Here is a 20,757-nt window from a genome sequence, read left to right as displayed (position 1 = left end):
CATCCATTTATTTAACAAAAAATAATATATAATCAATTTGTAAATTTATATGCTACAAATATAACAATAACTGTTCCACCTAAAATTCAAATTATTTCATATTTCTTCTGTTCATTACTTGGCGTATAATAATCTGATATTGTAGGTTTATATGGATGTAATTTTTCTTTATTTGTTGCTGCGTTATATAAACTCATTGCATCATTGACTGATTGAAATTTTCTGATTATATAATTCTTTATTAATATAATCCATATAATTTTGTCTCTTTTCTCTATATTCTTCCGCTGCTTTATTATATTTCTCTAATGCTAAGTTATGTCTTTTTTGTTCTGATAATGATCCATTTTTATCAATATGCTTAAATAAATAACCGCCACCAGTAAATGCTAAAGCGTTAACAATTGCCGATTCTATAATAGTTATAATTATTGCAGATGCCATTTATTTGGTAAAAAAATTACGCGTCAATAGGAATATATTTTTGTTTTTCCAAATAATCAATTGTTAAATTAGGTAAAGTTTCTGCTAATGTTAATTTTAAAATATCATTGATATCAAATCTATCAACATTAATACTTCCCATTTTAAATACTTTTTTAAATATCATTGTATATCCAACAGTTCCAATTGATAATAATGCTCCATTAGATAATCCATTTATTACCCACTTTTGATCCATTTATTTATCAAAAAAATCTCCTTCAAAATATTTAGTTATCATAGTTATAATAATTTCAACATTTATAATATTATTAGTTTCATTTTTATATATTTCAGTTATTATTCTTTTAATATCATCAATAATAAAATCATCATCTAATTCATAAAATCTTAAAGAATTTCTAATTAAATCAGTTATCTTATCTACATTATAAATTTCTTTATTTATTGTTGTTTCATAATCAAATGTTGTTTCATTAAAAAATGCAATATTTTTAATACGTGTTATTATATCATTAATATCCAATTTCATTTCTTTCTCGCGTTTAAAATCAAATCCAAAACATATACTCGGTCCTACTGTTATTTTCATATCTATATAACAAAAAAATTACTCTTTACATCTTATAACTAATTCATAAATTACAAGAAAATTATTTAAGTCAATTAAGTAACCATTATGAATTCTTATTTCTAATTTAAAATTATCAAATTGTGGAATACAAGCTTTGAAATCCCATTCAGCTAAATTATAATTTATTTGCGTTCCAAATTGATTAACATTTTTAATGGTAAAATATTTAATATACTAGAATTACAAATTGTATCTTCAGTTGCTTCGAATGTTTTTGTAGGATCAATTAAATTGCAATAAATATAGAAATGTGTGTAAAGTTTGGTGTAGCATCAATATTTGTAAAAGATCTATCTGGAGGAATTCCTAACAGTTTAGCTATAGGTTTTTTTACCATAAATTTATGTTTTTCACTTTGAGAGAACCTAATCTTTATTCAATCCGAACTATCACTTTTTAAAAATCTCATGTTAAATCCGGAATCATTAACTAATTTGTGCAAGGCTTTTCTATTAATTTCTTGAGATAATGTATCTAAATTATATAACCCTGGTCTTAAATATATATAGAACCATTCATTTTTATTTATATTATTTAAAATCAAAAAGGCTCTATGTTCAATAGTTTTATTCGATATATTGTAAAATGAGTTACATAAACTTATATTTACTCATTTTAAATCAACACAATTTCTAAATTCTCTATCTAAATTATGAGATTTATAATTTGTAAGTTTTCTAGAATCAACAAATATTCTATATTTGTTTAATTCAACCATTTATTTTACATATTCTTTTATTCGAAATCTATATCATGACATCCTTTTTCATTCCTACCTTTATATATGAAATAGAAATCACCAGAACATAATTCTTCTATATCTTCACTTGATAATCTATGAAATCTATCTGGTAAATATGTTCTGAATTTATATTTATTTCCTTTTAATCATTCATATTCTAAGTGAATAACTAATTTATTTCCATATCTATTAGTAACTGTTTCAATGTTAGTGATTAAATATTTCTTATGTTATGTTAATTCATTTAACCTTTTGAATTTATAATCTACAGATTTGAGATTTGTAGTATCTTTAATTCTATTTAAGAATTCACTGTGTATTTGTTTACTCTCCATTTATTATGCATATCTTTTATTAAAATTGATTTCATAAATATAATATAATGTTCATATACATGAATATTATTAGAGAAATAGGGTAAGTGTTGTTTCATATCAGAGGTTGAAAGGTTGAGTGAGTGGGAAAAAAAAATAAATTCGAGCGTGTGAGAATCTATTTTTTATTTTTTATGAGCTCAACCTTTCGACCTCTGGTATGAAACAACAATTACCCTATTACTGTTCCCTACTAAGACTCTGATCGTAGGTCACAGTTGTCACATCTTCCGCAAAAACTAAACCAGTGGCTATAGTCTAGGCCAAAACACCACAGTCATTACCATTGGATTGCTTTTGAACAGACATTACATTTACCTAAATAACATGCATATCATCAGCAAACATGATATTTGATATTTGTTTCTGGCCATTGTTCTTAATTTGTCCAAAAAATAAAGTATCATTATAATTAACATGACCATACTGACAACCGATATTACTAACGACTACCCAGTGGTTACCACCTGAATGGAGAATTTGAATAAATTCTCCATTAGCTACAGAAAATTGTAAGTTGGGGCCTGATAGAGTATCCTCCAGCCCTTCAATGTGGGGGAACTGGTTGGCCAAGCAATTTTGTGCTATATTTATTGATTCATCAGTCAACCATTCGCCACGTTTTATTACTTGTTTCTCATTCGCACTAATAATCCTTTTTTACGTTTTGCCACCGATACTTCTGTAGTTGATGTTCCAGTTATTTTCACGTCATCGTCGTCTGATCCATGTTCATTGCCACTTTCTCTATGACTGGTTTCACTAAAACTTGAAATCTAATAAACAGAAGTGACTTTCTATATAAGGAATATATGATTCATTTGGTTTACACAAAATAAGAAATTCGCCTAAAATGAGTTAAATGAGTATCAATAAAGCAGGTAGAAGTATAACTATGAATTTAATAAATTCCAAAGAAAAAGAGGTCACAAATATATAGTTTCTAACTGCCAAGTAATTAGGGTTGTCTGTTTCTTCACAGAAAACCCTATTGAGATTCGCTTGATTATTTTTTTTCCCTTTTCCACTCAGTTTTTGTTAAAAGTGCAAAGGCTTCCTTACCTTACCGCTGTTGCGGATACAATCCGTATGATATCCTTCCGCTCACTTCAATCTCCAGATACTGCATGGGAATTTTGATAAATCCACGTTATAAAGGCACTGTCGAGCCGTGAACATCGGAAATTTGGCCGCGTTCAATTAGTAGCCATGTTGTGTTTTCTTCTGACATTTCTCTCTTCTTTTTGAGGAAGAGCTATCGAATTATTCCCTCTCTTCTCCACAATCAATTTCAAAGTCAATTCTATGAATTTATTGCTCAGCGGGTCCGAGTCAAAGAGTTTACGAGCCCGGCTTTCGCGAGTCCGACAGGTTTACGGGCATTTGTTTGTTACCTCTTTTATATTATTGATTTCTTGTTATTCCGGTTATTTCATTTGTATATTGCTTATCAGTTCATGTAACCAAAAGCGTCAATAAATAAATTTTGAATTGATCAAGTTTAAATCAAGGTCATTGAGTCGCGGGTGGCTACCAGAATTACGTTCGGCATCAGACCACAATTAGGTTAGTAGCTCGAAGATGCGTAGGGCTGGACCCCAAAAATAGTACCTAGAGTGAAGAAGAGGTCCCCCATAAATGTTGCCATAATTTCTGCAAATGGGATAGGTAAAGAATTTCAGTTATATGTATGAAATCCATGGATCCTGAGAGACAGATTGATGATGAAATAAGGATTCAATGGACTTTTTTTGCTTGGAGTAAGGGGACCAAACACGGTTGGGGATTCCCTTAGATATTGGACTTGGATGTACTGGCATACCTGTACTGGGATACCCCTCCTTTCTAAAGGTTTGATTATTTCAAAAGTTAGGTTGGGTATGTGAGGCGAAAACCACTTCAACGCGTAGCTAAGATGCTGGCCTATGTCTATGAGCCATAAGCATGATTTCCCATGAATTTATGCGCTTATGAACTAAACTTTCGAATTTCTTGTTTTTACTATAAGATATAGAAGATTTTGGAATAGTGGTCTGAGCTATGACAGCCAATACCGCCAAAATGACAAATTTTGAGGTTTTGATGAAATTTCACAAATAATTCTTATCTTATACATCTTTTGCACATATAAGTTGTCTTGAGGCATTCATTGAGACCTAATTCGCTGATATTAATCAGTTTCATGGTAGGACTTGGTAAGTTTTACTTGTAAAAAGCAAGAATCGCAGATTTCGGTCAGTATTTAGGCATGAATTGTCAGATATTTTCTCATAGGAGGCTCGGTCTAGGCTCATAAGTTTATGTCATAAAGGCCATCCTTGCCCATACAGAATAATCACATTAATTCAGCTTTCTTTGATTTAGTTTTCTAGTTTGGCTGACTTTTTAGTGCCAGATACTGTCAGGAATTAAAGGGGTAGGGGAAATGCATATTTTTGTTGAAACCATGGCAACCGAAAGGACATTGTCAGAGGCCAGTTGTGATATTTTTCCTAACTAGTACTGGTGACAACTACACTTGGTATATAAAATTCGTCCCGGTCAAAGGCCTGTGGACGCAGTAGGGTGCATTCGAATTAGGCCTTCAGCGCAAGAAACGCCAAATCTAAAGGTTTCAGCCAATTCGGTGATGAAAAAGGCATTTTTTTTCAAAAAATGTTTTAAAATTGTGTTTCTGATTTTTATCCATAGCCATATATTTATATCCATCAGTGAAAAACCTATCAAGTATTCAGAAAATGCTGTATAATTGTTTTATTCATATTTTGAAATGAATGTTTGACTTTGATGATATTGATAGAAAACTTGGATTTTGTCGCATATGGTCGATTTGTGCATTAGTATGTATTTCCATGTAATTTGACGAGAGCTATTACATTGCATTGTATATCTAGGGTATCCCCAGTCTTTCTAAAGCTGTATAAAAAATAATGCTATTCTTAAGTTTTGGAACTAGTCAGGCGTCAGACCACAATAAGGTTAGTAGCTCGAAGATGCGTAGGGCCGGACCCCAAAAATAGTACCTAGAGTGAAGAAGTAGATGTCCCCCATAAACGTTGCCATAATTTCTGCAAATGGGATTGGTAACGAATTTCGGTTATATGTATGAAATCTATTTATCCTGAGAGACAGATTGATGATGAAATAAGAGATTCCCTGGACTTTTTTTGCTTGGAGTAAGATACGAAACACGGTGGAGGATTCCCTTAGATATTGGGCTTGGATATACTGGCATGTACTGGGATACCCCTCCTTTCTAAAGGTTTGATTATTTTAAAAGTTAGGTTGGGTATGATTAGCACGCTACTTTACTGTTAGATGGCGAACACATCTTTTTTAACCAAAATTAAGCTCAGGCTTAAAATGCATATTGTAACCCCCTCGGACCACCAATCTATTTGAAATATGTAACATGATGATGGGAAAAACTGACATAAAGCAACAGTAAAATGATGTATAAGTGCATCAATTTTCCTACAATGCGTCGCGGTAAATACCATCACTTCTGCTTTATAGTATAAATACACGAGTGCAGCAGTATTGTATCTCCATGTTCAGAATGGTTAGGATAGGATACTAAGTGGCAGAGTATTGTTTCTCCATAAGATCAATTTATCTAGTGCAAAATTATAAATGCTGAAAATTTTCCAGTCTCTTGTATCCAAGTTGGCCTTGGAGGACATGGCATGCATCAAATTCAAAGTTGTTATCTAAAGAGACTTTTAAAAGCCAAACATTAAGGTAACTGTGAGTTTGTAATGTATTTAGTCTTTAGATACAATGATGCACAAGACCCATCGCAGCTTTTAGAAAAAAAGACACAAGAAAAGTATAGTTAATGCATTTTTGGAAAGTGGGTCATCAATGGAAATGGAAGAATATCTAAATGTTGTTTAAAATATGGTCATATACATGTAGGTGGCTTTGAATATAGCACTAACAGTAACCAATAAGCAAAGACTGATTTCATAGTGTGGACTTTTAGTATTTAAAACAGTAATTTTGTATTTCTCAAGTGGGCTAAACAGCACTGAGGAAATCTGCACCATGACATTTATATGGTCGTTAGCAAGAGTGGTGGATAATCATACGGCGGACAATCTAGGATTCAATGTATTATTTGTGACTAGTCCCTTTGTATGTAGAATATTCACCAGATTCAAATAATTGCCACTGTTATAGTGATTTACTTAACCAGGGCATTCTGCAGCTAACCACTTCCGACATGCCCACTTGGCCAAGGTTGGATCCTGAAGTACATTGACGTCTCGCAAAATGTAGCTAATGGAGACTTAAGGTAAAGATAGCATGAAAATAACATGAAATGAGGTAAATGATTTTATTTGTCCACTCTTTATACTTCTGCATACAAATCAAACTCACAACTAAACTAATGTCAATCATTTTTAGTGAGAGCAGAAAACTTATTACCCAGTTCTAATTTCAACGACCTATCACTTTCCTGTGTCAATCGATTTCCACTCTTGACTGATTCATAACGATTATAACCAGTATCTCTAAAAATAGATAAGAAAATTAAAATGTTTTCCCTCATTACTCAGGAAAAGGATGATTGATTCAAACAGTTAGCCTGCCTTGATAATAAATGAGTGTACATGCACACATAATTTGATTCACAACATCTGGTAGTCCTGAGGCACCATGCACACCATGGCGTGTTAAGTGTGGCTGGTTAAGTGTTAGAGAATTGGGAAAATTACATTTGATAACAACAATAAAGGCTAATGGATGAACTTCATTATACAACTCTTCATTTCATAACAGCAGTATGATGCAACTGTTTAGAGGGCTCAAAAGCCTTGATCCTGGTGTAATCTGGTTTTGACAAATTGAGTGCTATGGAAGCAACCGAAATCCGTAGGTACCTTACGCTGTGTATTATACATTTAACATACTAAATCAAAGGTGCTACTAAACGGTACGCGGTTATAATGCCAGAGGTAAAAATGCCATAGGTAATAATGCCAGAAGTGAAAATGCCAAGGGTAAAAATGTCAGGGGTGTAAAAATGCCAGAGGAAATAATGCCAGAAGGGTAAAATAATTCAATGATTATAAGGATTAAGTATATTTCTAGGATCCAATATGGCTGCCAAACAGCCATCTTGAATGCAAATATCACCAAAATCAATAGATTTCTAAAGCTATATATCTCTTGTAAAGTTATGTATTCACTTCATTTCAAAAACTGCACTTTAAGGAATAGTGAGAGTGCATTTTCAAGGTTCAATAAGGCCACCAATTAGACATCTTGAAAACAAGCAATACAAGATTTTAGACTACTATACGCAACATACCACATAGGCCTATATCAAAACTATAATTCTTATTCCAAAACTGCCCCATCCTATTAGATAGGAACAGTGTACAGATCCATATGGCTATCGCTCCAGCATCTTGCAGGCAATTATCTCCAAAATCAATAGGGGTTCTAAGCTAAATTTCAAGACTATATGTTAAAACCTGGATGCAATTCTGTCATTTCAATTGTGTAATTTTTGTCAATACATGTACAATGGTGACATCAGGACCCTCACAGATAGTCACAGCAGATGATATATTAACACTTTCAAACAACCATGTGGACAGATGGAAAAACGTTTCCGGCTATAGGGCACGCCCTTGATTAGGTTTACGAACTACATAACCATATGATGATGATGATGATGATGATACTGAGTTGCGTGATGAAGAAAAATTAAGTGGATTTCTACCATAGACGGGTTGTAAGAAGCCCTGATTAAAATTGGTGGATCAAAATTTGAAGACTAGTTATTAAACTAGATTTAACTGAAATGCAAGCAAGATTATTTTCTCATACACATACATCACATGAACTTACTTTTCTTTACGCATGTTTGCATCTTCGACGCTACCACCTAAACTTGGAAAATCAACTTCACTTTTAATGCAGGGAGCACCACGTTTCCCTCTTTTGCCAGGAGTATTGGAGCTCGTTTTCATGGAACCAGCAAATCGAGCCGCGGGAGGGACATACTTTCCACTCAGCACAACTGCTTCCTCTCTTGTAGCTGGTACTGGCACATCACTGTCTGTTTCTAATTAAGAAAAGAAAAACAGATCTTATGCATTAGCTTTGCAAACAGATGTGTCCCCCTGACATCCCAAAAATAACCTCCCAAACCCAGGTCCTAACCCAGGCATAAACATTGCTTTTTGTTGAAAATTACTATGCAGTATTCGGGTATCTCATCATCATCTGAAATCATATGATACCATTGCTCTTTATGAAATAAATTCATAGTTATAAGCCAAAATGTACATTTGTGGAAAGAGATGGCCACTAGTCAGGTGTCTTGGATGGCATCACATTATAAGTTATAATATAATGCCATCATTATCTATCAGATATTATCTTTATCAGAATATCTTAATTAATGAATCATGGTTATAATAACCTTGATTCATAACCTGATAAATGAAAATGATATCATCTAACATTGTGTAGAATGTGAAATACTTATGTTCTACATAAAATAGGCAGGCCTACAGAGATACAGGCCAAAATGGACAGCTTTAAAACCAAATATGAACACCAGTCACCCATCTCGGATGGTAATACAACCTAGATTCATTTTCTGATGATGTCATGATACATTCTCATGCGAAATTTTAATAAAGGACCATGGGTCCAATAGGATCAACTGAGTACGTTTTGTTTTGAGCACAAAAATCAATTTGTTTTTGGATTTGAAATTTGCAATTGTATAAACAGCTGATCAAGATGAAATCATCATGGTGCACTGTATAGTAAGCATGTTCAACTTAGTTGATATACATGGTAATGGGTTTTCCCTTTGAGTCACAAGTATGGTAGAACAGTTCTCTATAATGATGTCACTGGGAAAGCCCTTCTAGAGGGATTTGCAAGTGATGCCCTTCTGAAGGGCTTTCCCTGTGATGTCATAAAACTAGTTTAAGCACCGATTAGTAGAATGGGAAAAAATGTATTGAAATTTTGCACATTTTCTCCCAGTACTTCCAAACGGCTTAGAGCTGATGAACGAAACCGCCATATCAATTCCACCATCTATTTTCCACCTAATGACAAAATATCAGTGGTGTATATCCAGTGGTTACAATTTGTGCCAAGAGCTAACAGAGCTAACAAAGTTACTCTCAGGACCATTCTGTAAGGATAAACACAGTTGATCCTAATAACAATAAATGTACATTTTTGAATCAGATAGTCACCATATTACATGGCACTTACCCTTAACCTACTGGCAGCTAAAATCTTACAGACCTGCCAACAAGAAAAATGTTGTCAGCACAAATTTTCTTGAGTGTATCAGTATTCTTTCAAGTGTAACGCCACAAGAAAAAAGCTTCCAGTTCAGGTCCAAAAATATAATTTGGACACACTTGGTATATACATTGTAATTACAATTTTAACATTATATAAAGAAATGGCTCTACTTTGATTTAATTATTTGTATTATGAATTGAATTATGAATTTAAAATCTTCTTAAATTTGACATATCATGTTTGAGTTCCCATCTTCTCAATAGGCAAAATTAATAATTGTTGAAATTCTAGGCCTTTAATTCTCATGGTCACTCAATGAATTATTTTTTATGGTTAGTATGCAATTTACACTATTACCAAGTTTTTTCTTTGGTGTTATTTCGATGGGAACAGACCTGCCAACCTCATGTCTGACTAAATCAGAACAATATCATAATTTTTCAGTAATATCTGAAGTTTTTCAGTAACAAGCATGTAATTTAAATAAAATGACGCTGGATTGAAAAACCCTTTAATTTTGCTTTACTCTTTTGTTTTTTGTTTTTCAGTAACAAGCATGTAATTTATATAAAATGACGCTGGATTGAAAAAACCCTTTAATTTAACTTAATTTTGCTTTACTCTTTTGTTTTTTGTTTCAATTGTCAATATGATATTGTACCTTTGTAACAGGCTTACCTGCATGAGGCGAGACGTGTAGATTATAATTGTCAACTCCACACATTATAATACTTGTCATTTAGTCAGTACAAAAAATTGAGTGTGATGCTCTACGATTAAGAAAGATTCATGCAAAATTACGATTACGAAAGATTCATTACTGTGTAACATCTTTAAAACGGTGGGCTTCCTTCTCTTTGTTGCCCGGTTCGTTATTGATTAGGTTCATCACTTATATCAGATAAAATGACGTCTAAATCCATGAAATCATCGCGGTAACCGTTTATAACAGACACACTGATTACAGCAGAGAACCGATGCGACTGGTTTGCGGTGGGAGGTCGTTTTGTTAACCCTTTCAGTGCTGACTAATCATTATCCCATAGTGCTGGGGATAATGTGAAAATTTTGAAAAATTCCACCCTAGTGTGTTGAATAACGGGAATACCACTATAGTGCGTCTACACCGCGGCGCGGTGTATCGTTAGTTACTAGTATTTAACTATGTTTGACAGGTGCTGCCATCTTTCAGTAGATCTAAAAACTGATTACTAATTACATCAATACACCGCAGTGCGGTGTACTAGCAAAATCCACCACTGATTTATACACCGCACTGCGGTGTAGACGCACTGAAAGGGTTAACCAATATTAATTTCTAATTTATTTTTCATTTTGAACAAATAAATAACGCAGAATCATGGATTGATAAACAAATAAATTAACTTAAGTCGGATTACTTCCAAAAAATGATTCAATGCATGCAACCGTCGCTGTTATTTTTACAGCTGTATCTTTAAAAGGCATGCTAGAGAGTATTGTATACAATAGATCAATAGAAGAAGGTTGCCCAGGTGACAGCCAGCTGATAGATGTACTGTATTGAGTGCATGCAGGAAGCCACGTGTATGCCAGCGGTCTGTGTAAATGTGCTATTGATTGGATACTTGACGCGTATATCAACTATCGGAATGCGCGGCGTGCGCTAAGTGACTCCTATTTTTAGTTTCCGATAATAAAATCAACATGTTTTAACTTCTTTCGTGACATATATTTAAAGAATCCTTACATATTTTTAAGAATTGTAACAACGCTAGATAGAGTTTTCCCTAGAACTTATTGAAAATAGACTAAAATCGTATTTTTGAACACCCACTGCACCGTAATTTGTACGGTCAATCCGTAACGATTATGGGAAAATCGTAACAGTTGGCAGGTCTGTGGGAAATTTACTAAATAAGTAGTGATAGACTGGGAAATTTTTTTCTACATTATGGGACATTTTTCCGGGGAAATTTTGTTCCAGGAACATATTATCCGGGACATTTTTACCTACATTCCCTTAGGCAATTGGACAGTTGTTATTGTTCAATGAATACCTTAATCTGAATGTTTGTTAACTATTGTTAGTTGATTGTATCAAAAAATATTATTTTTTTTATGATACAACACAATTACATAATACTGTATGGCGGATACATACATTAAATACATAATATATCTAGTTAGTTACCTAATCGTTGGTGGTAAGCTATTTATAATCAGAAGGGCTTATACCAACGTTAGGGATGACAAGGGCCAAAACACGGTTGAAATAAATTGCCCATGGGCAAAGTGTGGTTTACCTTGAAAGCTAGAGGTTGTTTGGAGTAAGGGCATTGCTTGAAAAATCTTTTTAATTCGTGACTTCAAAGTTCCACAAGTTTACATTGTATTTTATCTTTCTTAAAGAATTATTTTGTAGTCAAATAAGACCAAAGATATACATTTGGTTACGGTCCACGTCCAAAAGTTTGTAGGGTACAGGTAGGCGTGGCAGGGAAATTATTTCATATTTTCCAAAAAAATATGTTTCACAATATGAAAAAAATATTCAAATAAGGTCATCCCAAAATAATTGTCTGTTTGCCGTAACACCGACTCAACTTTTCAGGATGAGTCGGTAGGCAAGAAAAAAATTTTTTTTTTAAATTTTTGGGCAAAAAAACAAATTTATCACCTTTTTACATGGAAACAATATCGCTAAAATCATCTACGTTGTGCACGGGAAATTTGTCTAATAGCGTAGATTTCGAGAATTATTCTAAAATTATAACTGCGTCCAGAGCTCATCTCTATGTTAACAATGAAACAGTACATTGAATATGTGCGCGGTTTTACATTACCAGCTTTGATATAGTCACTATGAGAATGAATGGCAGCTTATTGGAACACTGCCAGTATCCTGGAAAACTTAAATTAGGCCACATTGACAAGGCATGTTATCACACGATGCACACTTGAATTCAAACATATATAAGACGTAGCTCATACGTAGGCACTGGGTCGGTCGGCCGTTTATATCAAAAATAAAATTTATTTCAATGAATCCCAGAAAAAAAGTTTTCACTCGGTACCTTTGAAGTCGGGTCCGTCGGGTTACGGCAAACAGACCATTAATATGGGATGGCCTAAAATTCATATGATGTCACATATCAGAGGGTGGCTGAATATTGGGTCATGGAAACCTCTTCCAATGTTGGCCGCGGAAGTTAAAATACCGGTACAGAAGAAATCGGTTATTAGATCGTTTTAAATCCTGGAATTTACGACTACAATATTATCAGGTCACAAGAAATTACAATTCATTACAAATTCTATCGAACAGAAAACACAGCGCTCATCTTCTGCACAATAATTCAGCCTATTTTCATGTCAAACGCGCACGCGTTACAGCATCACCTTGAGTAGTGTACTGTACGAGCTTGTGTGTGTGTCGTGTAGCACTCTGCGCGGACAGGTGGAGGCCTCGTGTAAGTGAATGTTCGCTTACACTTCAATGTCAATCAAAACAATCATCGGGTATTAAAATGAAACAATACCTATGGCGGATGTGTGAAATAATTACATCCTCACCAACAATGAGCATTTAAAATTCGCACGTATAGGGCACCTAGTCCAATGAAACGTACGCCATTCTATGGCTTTCGGCTTTCCCATAACTATTTTAGTGGCGCCGGAATTCCCGATATATCCATAAAACAGCCAATCACATTTGCTCATGGAGACAATGCCCCCAATCGAGCTCACAATCGAGATCACAATTTTATACGCAAGAGCGTAGATTTTTCCTGCCAAAAACAGGTTTTCGTAGAATTTCAACAAAGTTGACCATGTCATCGAACGGAGGTTCACCATGTCTTCAATTGCATCGATTATACGTTATTTAAGCCGAGAACCAATGAAACAAATGCTCACATAAAAAAATGTACAGCAATTTTACACGAATTGGCTCAATGCCAACTTCATATCGCTGACAAAGGTAAACCAAAAAGCCAAACTTCACACTCTGCATTAATAAGACTAAAGTATTTATTCGTTTGACAAATCTTTGTCTGAACTCCCACCAACAATTATAAGTGTTGACATAAAAATGACGTCATCGACTCACTACCATCTTATAACTGACAGAACCAAGAAAATTAATCTTAATAAATTATTTGACACCTGCGAAAAAAAGTAGAATTTTTGGGATAAGCTAATTTGAAATCGAAGTTTTAAGAAATTTGGGGAATTATGAGATTTGGCAGGTGATACAGGTCTTCGACTGTACAGTACTGGTTCAAGTTTTTTATTGAAAATTGTCAATAATTGATTACTTGGGACCGACTTCATTCACTTTTGCCTCTAAGCTGGTCTGCAATTTCATTGCCTCCATGGTTGAGGAAAGAGCTCTTCTGAAGTATGCTTCATCATGAATTTGGAGCATATCGCGTGGCCTAGCCGGCCCGGTTTGGCTGTCACTCGATATCCTCTTGAGTCTGGGTTGAAGTAGACAGTCATTTAAAATAACTTGTTTATGTTATTTGGTATGAATTACGCGTGTGTCTTGTATGCTGTATTTTCTTATTCTAAAATTTGTAACTTTATCAAATTTGGGAATTTCATCCCAGAATTTTATATGTAATAAGGATCAATATAGAATTGAATTGAATCAGACCACATTTGACCGAATAATCCGATTTACTTATCATTTCTATTTATGCCTGCCGTTTCAGATATAATCATACATCATTTACTATTACAAAATGTCTTCTACTGATATTCAATGCAATATGATATTTCGACGTTCAAATAGAGCTCATTATATAATCACAGGAAGCCATTCTACATCTTTATCAATAATATTTTGCCAAATAGCTTGTATGTATACACGTAGACCTGTGACGTTTTGCACATCGATTTATGGTTGTCGTTTGTAAAATGATGCTGAATGGTTAACATTGTTTAGGTTTCATAATGGTAACGTTTTAGACGGCGTCAAAAATACTGTCAAAATAATGAATACAATGCAACTGTTGATAAGATGAATAGGCTAGATAAGATCAGATGATTCCATTAGCCATAATCAGAGATGAGAACGCCAACCTATAAAATCTGCGTTTTTTTTGTTGAGTTGCACACGGGAACAGGCTGCACTCGCGAGCGGCGAAGGTGCGAAGCGATTTCTGGGTTTGGGGGTCCTCCCCCAAGAAAATTTTAGAAGTTAAAAGCGTTTTCCAAACACTTAGCGCGATCTTGAACCCATGAATGACTTTTATATTTTGGAAGGTAATTGCTAGTTTCAATGTGGTAGGCCTACATCATCATTCGATGACATTCAGCATCTTATGCATTACGGGTCGAGCCCTGAATTATTGCAGTTAAAACGCGCCGATGAATGCTCACTAAAAATCATCACCCAGTAATGTATAATATCTGAAGGCGTTCGCCACACACGTGCGGCAACAGTCACTAGGCCTATGTACATTACTACTGTTTCTGTGCGCGCGCGTGTCTGCAACCGATCGATAAAATACATACACACTCAGATACAAAATCAGTGTTGCAATGAATATGCATTGAAATGCGATACTTTTACGCGACGATAAGTAAAACAGGCACTGAACGCTTTTACGGTTCACCTGATTACCAATCGCACCAGACCAATTGAATGAAATCATTTTCGGACTATTTGGAAAATTGATATTTTCCAATACCGAAATCCGCGGGAAATTCTCATCCCTGCATAATCGATTATTGACTCAATAATTTTATCACCGCTCAGAATTTTATTCAAGACCATATTAAATAGAGGCTGACCTGTTTCTGTGCGCGCGTGTGTCTGCAACCGATCGATAAAATACATACACACTCAGATACAAAATCAGTGTTGCAATGAATATGCATTGAAATGCGATACTTTTACGCGACGATAAGTAAAACAGGCTCTGAACGCTTTTACGGTTCACCTGATTACCAATCGCACCAGACCAATTAAATGAAATCATTTTCGGACTATTTGGAAAATTGATATTTTTCAATACCGAAATCCGCGGGAAATTCTCATCCCTGCATAATCGATTATTGACTCAATTATCTTATCACCGCTCAGAATTTTATTCAAGACCATATTAAATAGAGGCTGACCATAGTGTCATAGGCCAAAATGTACATAGCCCACGGCCCTAAAAAAACACCTGTTTGTGCCAGGTGATTTGTACGTAAATGAAATTTATGCATTAAATCCTCCAAACTATTGGATACAGGGCATCGAAGCAGTAGTTAATTGTCAATGCAAAATTGTACATTTTTCAGGACCATTCCATAGCCATGGTAGTGGTCATGGATATGGAATGGTCCTGAAAAATTTAACCTTCGATCACTCTATTGGGTGGGGTCATTTTTGGAGGTCCAGTGCAAAATAACTCCCTAGAAAGTGAGAATACTCACAATTTCATGGTACATTGTCGATACTCACAAATAAAAACACCCTAGATTTCTATATCAACTGTTTCAGCCTTAATTATGCTTATAAGTCAAATGTTTGAACCTTCATCAAAAGCCCTGCTAAAAAGATATCAAATTTACCGGACGTTTCTGATGTCAAAATTCTTCAAAATATCAGAATGTGAAATTACTTCCAAGTTTGGATTCTCGAGTATCAGCAGTCGATGTGCATTAAGAGCTATGTCTCAACATGCTGCAAGGAGCATGAGACTTAAGTATACTTTTAATGTGGGATAGGTCGGGCTGTCGACTACAGTCACCTACGGCAGTTTGCCAGTGAATCGACTGCAGCCGCCTACAGCAAGTTAAGACCTAGATTTCCACTGATAGGCCTATATACTAAATCATCAACTGAATAAAATCAATGATCTATATGAAATATATTGATAGTTAAAAGCCAAAATGTATATTTTAGAGTCAAAGATGGCCACCATTTGACCATCTTGGATGGCATTATGACCTGGATTTATTTACTGATACATAATGTAATCTAACTTTCGGTTGTGATGTTTTGATACTCTCCATTAAATATATTTAGGTTACGATAGTAGGCCTTACATATCTGGAATCAAAGATGGCCACGAAACAGCCATCTTAGACGGCATTTTGACTTAGTTTCATTAGTGAATGTAACATCATCTAACATTTACTTGCTGAGGTTTCAATGCTCTCAATTGAAGACTCTCAGTTGTAGGCTAAAATTTAAGATTTGACACAGTAGATATTCAGTGATGGTGCAATGGTTCGGAGTCTGATGTTAACAGTAAATACACCTCTGATAGTCAATCCGTGACTCAAACAGCTAGTTACGCCATTCAAAACAGCTTCACATCATGATATAAACTTCATATCATATATGATATAAACGAGCGAATTCTCACTAATAGATGAATTTCATTATGTTGTGTAATGTCTTGAGTGAAACATGAAATTCACTGTGCGTCTGACTCAAATAGGGAGATATTAGGGCCACTGGTGGCATACAGTGGTACATAGTACTCAGCTTTTCTTAGCAAAGAAGCAAAATCATTTAGTTGCTATTCCATCTTCGATATAAAGATAGGCCATGTCAAAAACACCCGTTTCTCATCTATAATTTGTACCTAAAGGTTGGTTAGTTGTTTCAACTGTTAGCCTCCAAGGACCACTTTCCTTTTCTCTTGCTTCTGCGTCTCCTCCATTTTCTAAATCGTTTTCATTCTGACCTGCGATTTCCTTCTCTTCCGAGTCATCTTCATCTCTATAAAATATATGTTTACATATATGTTTCCTACATCAGCATTATTATGTACTTAGACCATCCCAAATTAATTGTCTGTTCGCCGTAACATGTTTTCAGGGTGGGCCGGTAAGGTAGATAATAATTTTCTATCACAAAATTGTAAGACATAAAAGCAATTTTATCATCTTCTTTACATGAGACACAATATCACAAACCAGTGTTGTGCACAGTATATTTGATTTATAAGCCTTGAGTAGATATCAAGAATAATTTTACAGTTTTAACTCCAGTTCTATTTTAGTTCTATAAAATTACCAGCTTTACCCTAGTTGCTAGAATGATTGCCCTTGTTGGAACGTAGCCAATTTCCTGGAAAACATAAACTAGGCCTTGTGTCGAGGCACATTTTCCACAAACTGACTAGCCAACAAACATACATAGCTGATACATCGGCAATGGGTCAGCCGTTTATTGTCAAAAATAGTATTATTTCAATGAATCCCAGAAAACGTTCTCACTGGGCCAGGGCAGTCCTGTTATGGCAAAGCAAACAGATAATCATTTTGGAATGGCCTTAGTAGCATATATTGATCCACATACCTAGTACGCCTACATGTATATGTTGGCCCCTAGGTTGCTTCCTACCAAACTAGGGCAGGCCAGAAACCATGCCCACTTGGGGAGTGGTTCCAAATGCTCAACAATCTAAAGATTTCAATATTCATCACACCTGGTGATAAATTACTGAAACCAATGACCTTGATACTCACCACAATCATAGAACAGGTCACGAGCTACAATTTTGCAATGCCAATGGATTGCGACCACAAAATATGCCTGGAGGTAAACATGAAAGATTCCACCCTAATTCAGCCAAAAAGAGAATTCTTGAATAGAAGAGTATAGGCCTATATATTTGAGCAGGGGCGGATCAAGGCTATATTCCACTGTATTACGGAATATAGTCAGAAAAATATTTGACCAACACATTTATTAGAAATACATAATCTGAATGCCCCAGATACAAGGAAAACTTGTTATTTTCCAAAGGAAGTTATTTTCCAAAATTTTCTTGGGGAAGACCCCACACCCCCTTTTAATGAGCTTTACATGAGCAATTCTTGCTACTTCGTTGGCATATCATTGAGCAGTAATTTCTAGGAATATAGTCAAATTGACTCGCTAGATCCCCCCTGTTGTGCAACGTTTCGGCTAAAGACTATAAGCCATCCTCAGGCTTAGGCCTACTGGGAACAGGATAATTTTACAGGCTATTTATACATTAAGAAAACAAAGGAACTGAGTAAAGGATTAAAAAGTTGAAAGTAAAATATAGATTCAAATAATGTAAAAATAAGACTGGAAAAGATTAGCTAAGTAAGCAATAGCAAATTAAGGGTAGGCTAATTTGAAGTATTTTAAAAACAAAGTCACAAACTAAAGTGATTAAAAAGGAGGACAAATTAGGGGATAATCAGATAATAACAAAGAAACTTCGAATAATGTAGCGTTTTAACATAACGGGGTACAAGAGAACAAGCGAGAAATTTAGAGATCAAAACGTTATGGGGAGAAAAACCGTTATTCAAATTAACACCATTTTCCAAATGTGAATATGGAAAGGGCTTTCAAAATCTCCCTCTAGAACTTTAAAAATGAGTGCTAATTTCAGGGAACAACAATGGCTGCCTGGTGGCTATCTTCATTCTGACCTGGCCAGTTTTTGGGCTGAAGACGTGTCTAGGGTAGATACATGTATAAACCAAATAACAAGACATTAGGCCTATATTGAAGCATCTTCAATACTTCACAAGATAAATGGATCCTGTATACGGAAGAACGGACGGACAACTGACAAAGAACGACATAGCTTGCGTCCCAAGTGGGCTAAAAACCGATGTAAGACTATTATGAAGAGTCTTCAAAGGCTTCTAGGACATCGAAACCAGCAAGGCAGAAAGTCTATTCTCAAATTGAATTAAGTGTCCAAAATCAGATCATCGCCTACCTGAATTGTAAATTCTGTATCCTCAAACCGGAATAGTCTTTGGTATCTTCCTCCTCAAAATCATTCCATTCAGCATCATCCTAGAATGAACAAGTAAGTAAATAGGTTTTATCTCAACGTCCATTAGGCCTATTCCATTTGATCTTCTTCATTGGCAGAATATAACCCTGTTAACCTTTTTTCACGTGACCCACAGTCACCTCAGGTCATAGCATTTTCATTGAAAATAATTTTCTGTAAGCGCTCTGTCAGCTGGCACCATCTTCCAATAGTCTTACAAGCTATCACACTTAACCAGTGTTTTCATTAATCATTTTAGCCATCAGGTCATTTAAAGTCTATCCCAGAAGTTATGACCGCGGTGCATCAAGGAGTTGTTACACTAACATATCGGGATCCCTGTGGTTTCTATCACTCAGCCATACGAGTAATTGAGGTCAAGCGACTACTGCATTCAAGAGTGAATAATATACCATCAACTGGCCATTCATTAAAGGACATAAAATTCCAATTTTTATATTTTTACAAAATCCTTTCTTGAATTTTTAGTTTCATTTTTGGAATAATCATGTCATGTGGCAAATTCAATCTGATTGATTTTGTACATCTATTAACTCCTCAGAGTGTGAGCATATATAATCTGGAATCATCTCATGAGTCGAGTGCTGTTGTTTTGCTTGAAAAACCATCTAAATATAATCTTTCAACTTGGAAATTGGTTTTGACACTTCATAATGTAAACACTGACTTCAGCATCCAGCGAAAATATTCACTCTTGAATGCAACAAGACTTCAAAACTGAATTTTCATTGCTTATTACTTCATTTTCTTGGATTAAGTGTGGAAAAGTTTTGCTCTTTATTCACTCTTGCCTGTAACCATAGTAACAAGCAGCTGGGGTCCAGCGAGTCAGCAATGCTCATGGTGAGTTTGACCACTTAAAGCTGTCAGTATCAATTAAATTGTTGTTGATACTGGCTCTTTGAGAGTGAAATGCCGGGCGGTCATAACCACTGGGATAGACTTTAGTAAAACAGCAGGGTCTTGTATTGACCAACTTAAGACTGACTGAAGGTCAAAACAGGGTTCATAGTTGTACATCCTCGTTTGCTATGGGTCTTGTATCACTCCCGAACTCGCTTTCACCAGCCCCCCTGGCCTCACGAAGAGTGATTTCATTACCGGCGCTGTTGGGCATGACGTCATATATCGATTTGCGAAATACTTCCTTGTCCGGTAAAACATTCGCTGATTGGTCCATTTAACGGGAAAACCAACAGGACCTAATGTCATTTGTTACAAGCGTTGCGATTGGTACGACCGGATTCTGGTCGGCTAGTAACGACTCCAACGACTCATGAGGTCAACGGGTTTCGGGGAACAGCTTTAGCGTAGTGGGTTCGAATCCCTTGACGACCGATGATAGTTGTTAGGCTATAGCCTAGGCCCTAGGAAAATTATGAGCACTTAAACGCACTTTTGACAACCCTAAGTTGTGCTTTTTAACAGAAAATTGGGCTAGAAAAGTAAGAATTTTTAAAAAGTAAGAATCAAGATGGCTGACTGGCAGCCATT

At 35.2% G+C, this 20,757-nt stretch overlaps 1 protein-coding gene across 1 annotated transcript in view; it reads right to left on the bottom strand.

The window, feature by feature from the left end:
* Positions 1-6,519: 6,519 nt before the first annotated feature.
* LOC141907054 (protein CDV3 homolog A-like) overlaps positions 6,520-20,757 on the bottom strand; it is a 15,236-nt gene continuing 998 nt past the window's right edge. Inside the window, exons 2-5 of the mRNA XM_074796605.1 lie at positions 19,183-19,262; positions 17,056-17,192; positions 8,057-8,273; positions 6,520-6,711 (exon numbers count right to left, since the gene is read on the bottom strand). Coding sequence (XP_074652706.1) covers positions 6,591-6,711; positions 8,057-8,273; positions 17,056-17,192; positions 19,183-19,262 — 555 coding nt within the window. The 3' untranslated portion in view covers positions 6,520-6,590. The remainder of the gene's footprint in view (positions 6,712-8,056; positions 8,274-17,055; positions 17,193-19,182; positions 19,263-20,757) is intronic.

This window comes from Tubulanus polymorphus, chromosome 6 (genome assembly GCF_964204645.1).
Source record: "Tubulanus polymorphus chromosome 6, tnTubPoly1.2, whole genome shotgun sequence".
Classification (NCBI taxonomy): Eukaryota; Metazoa; Nemertea; class Palaeonemertea; order Tubulaniformes; family Tubulanidae; genus Tubulanus; species Tubulanus polymorphus.
The sequence above is the reverse complement of the archived record's forward strand: the minus strand, read 5'-3'. Positions and strand labels throughout refer to the sequence as shown.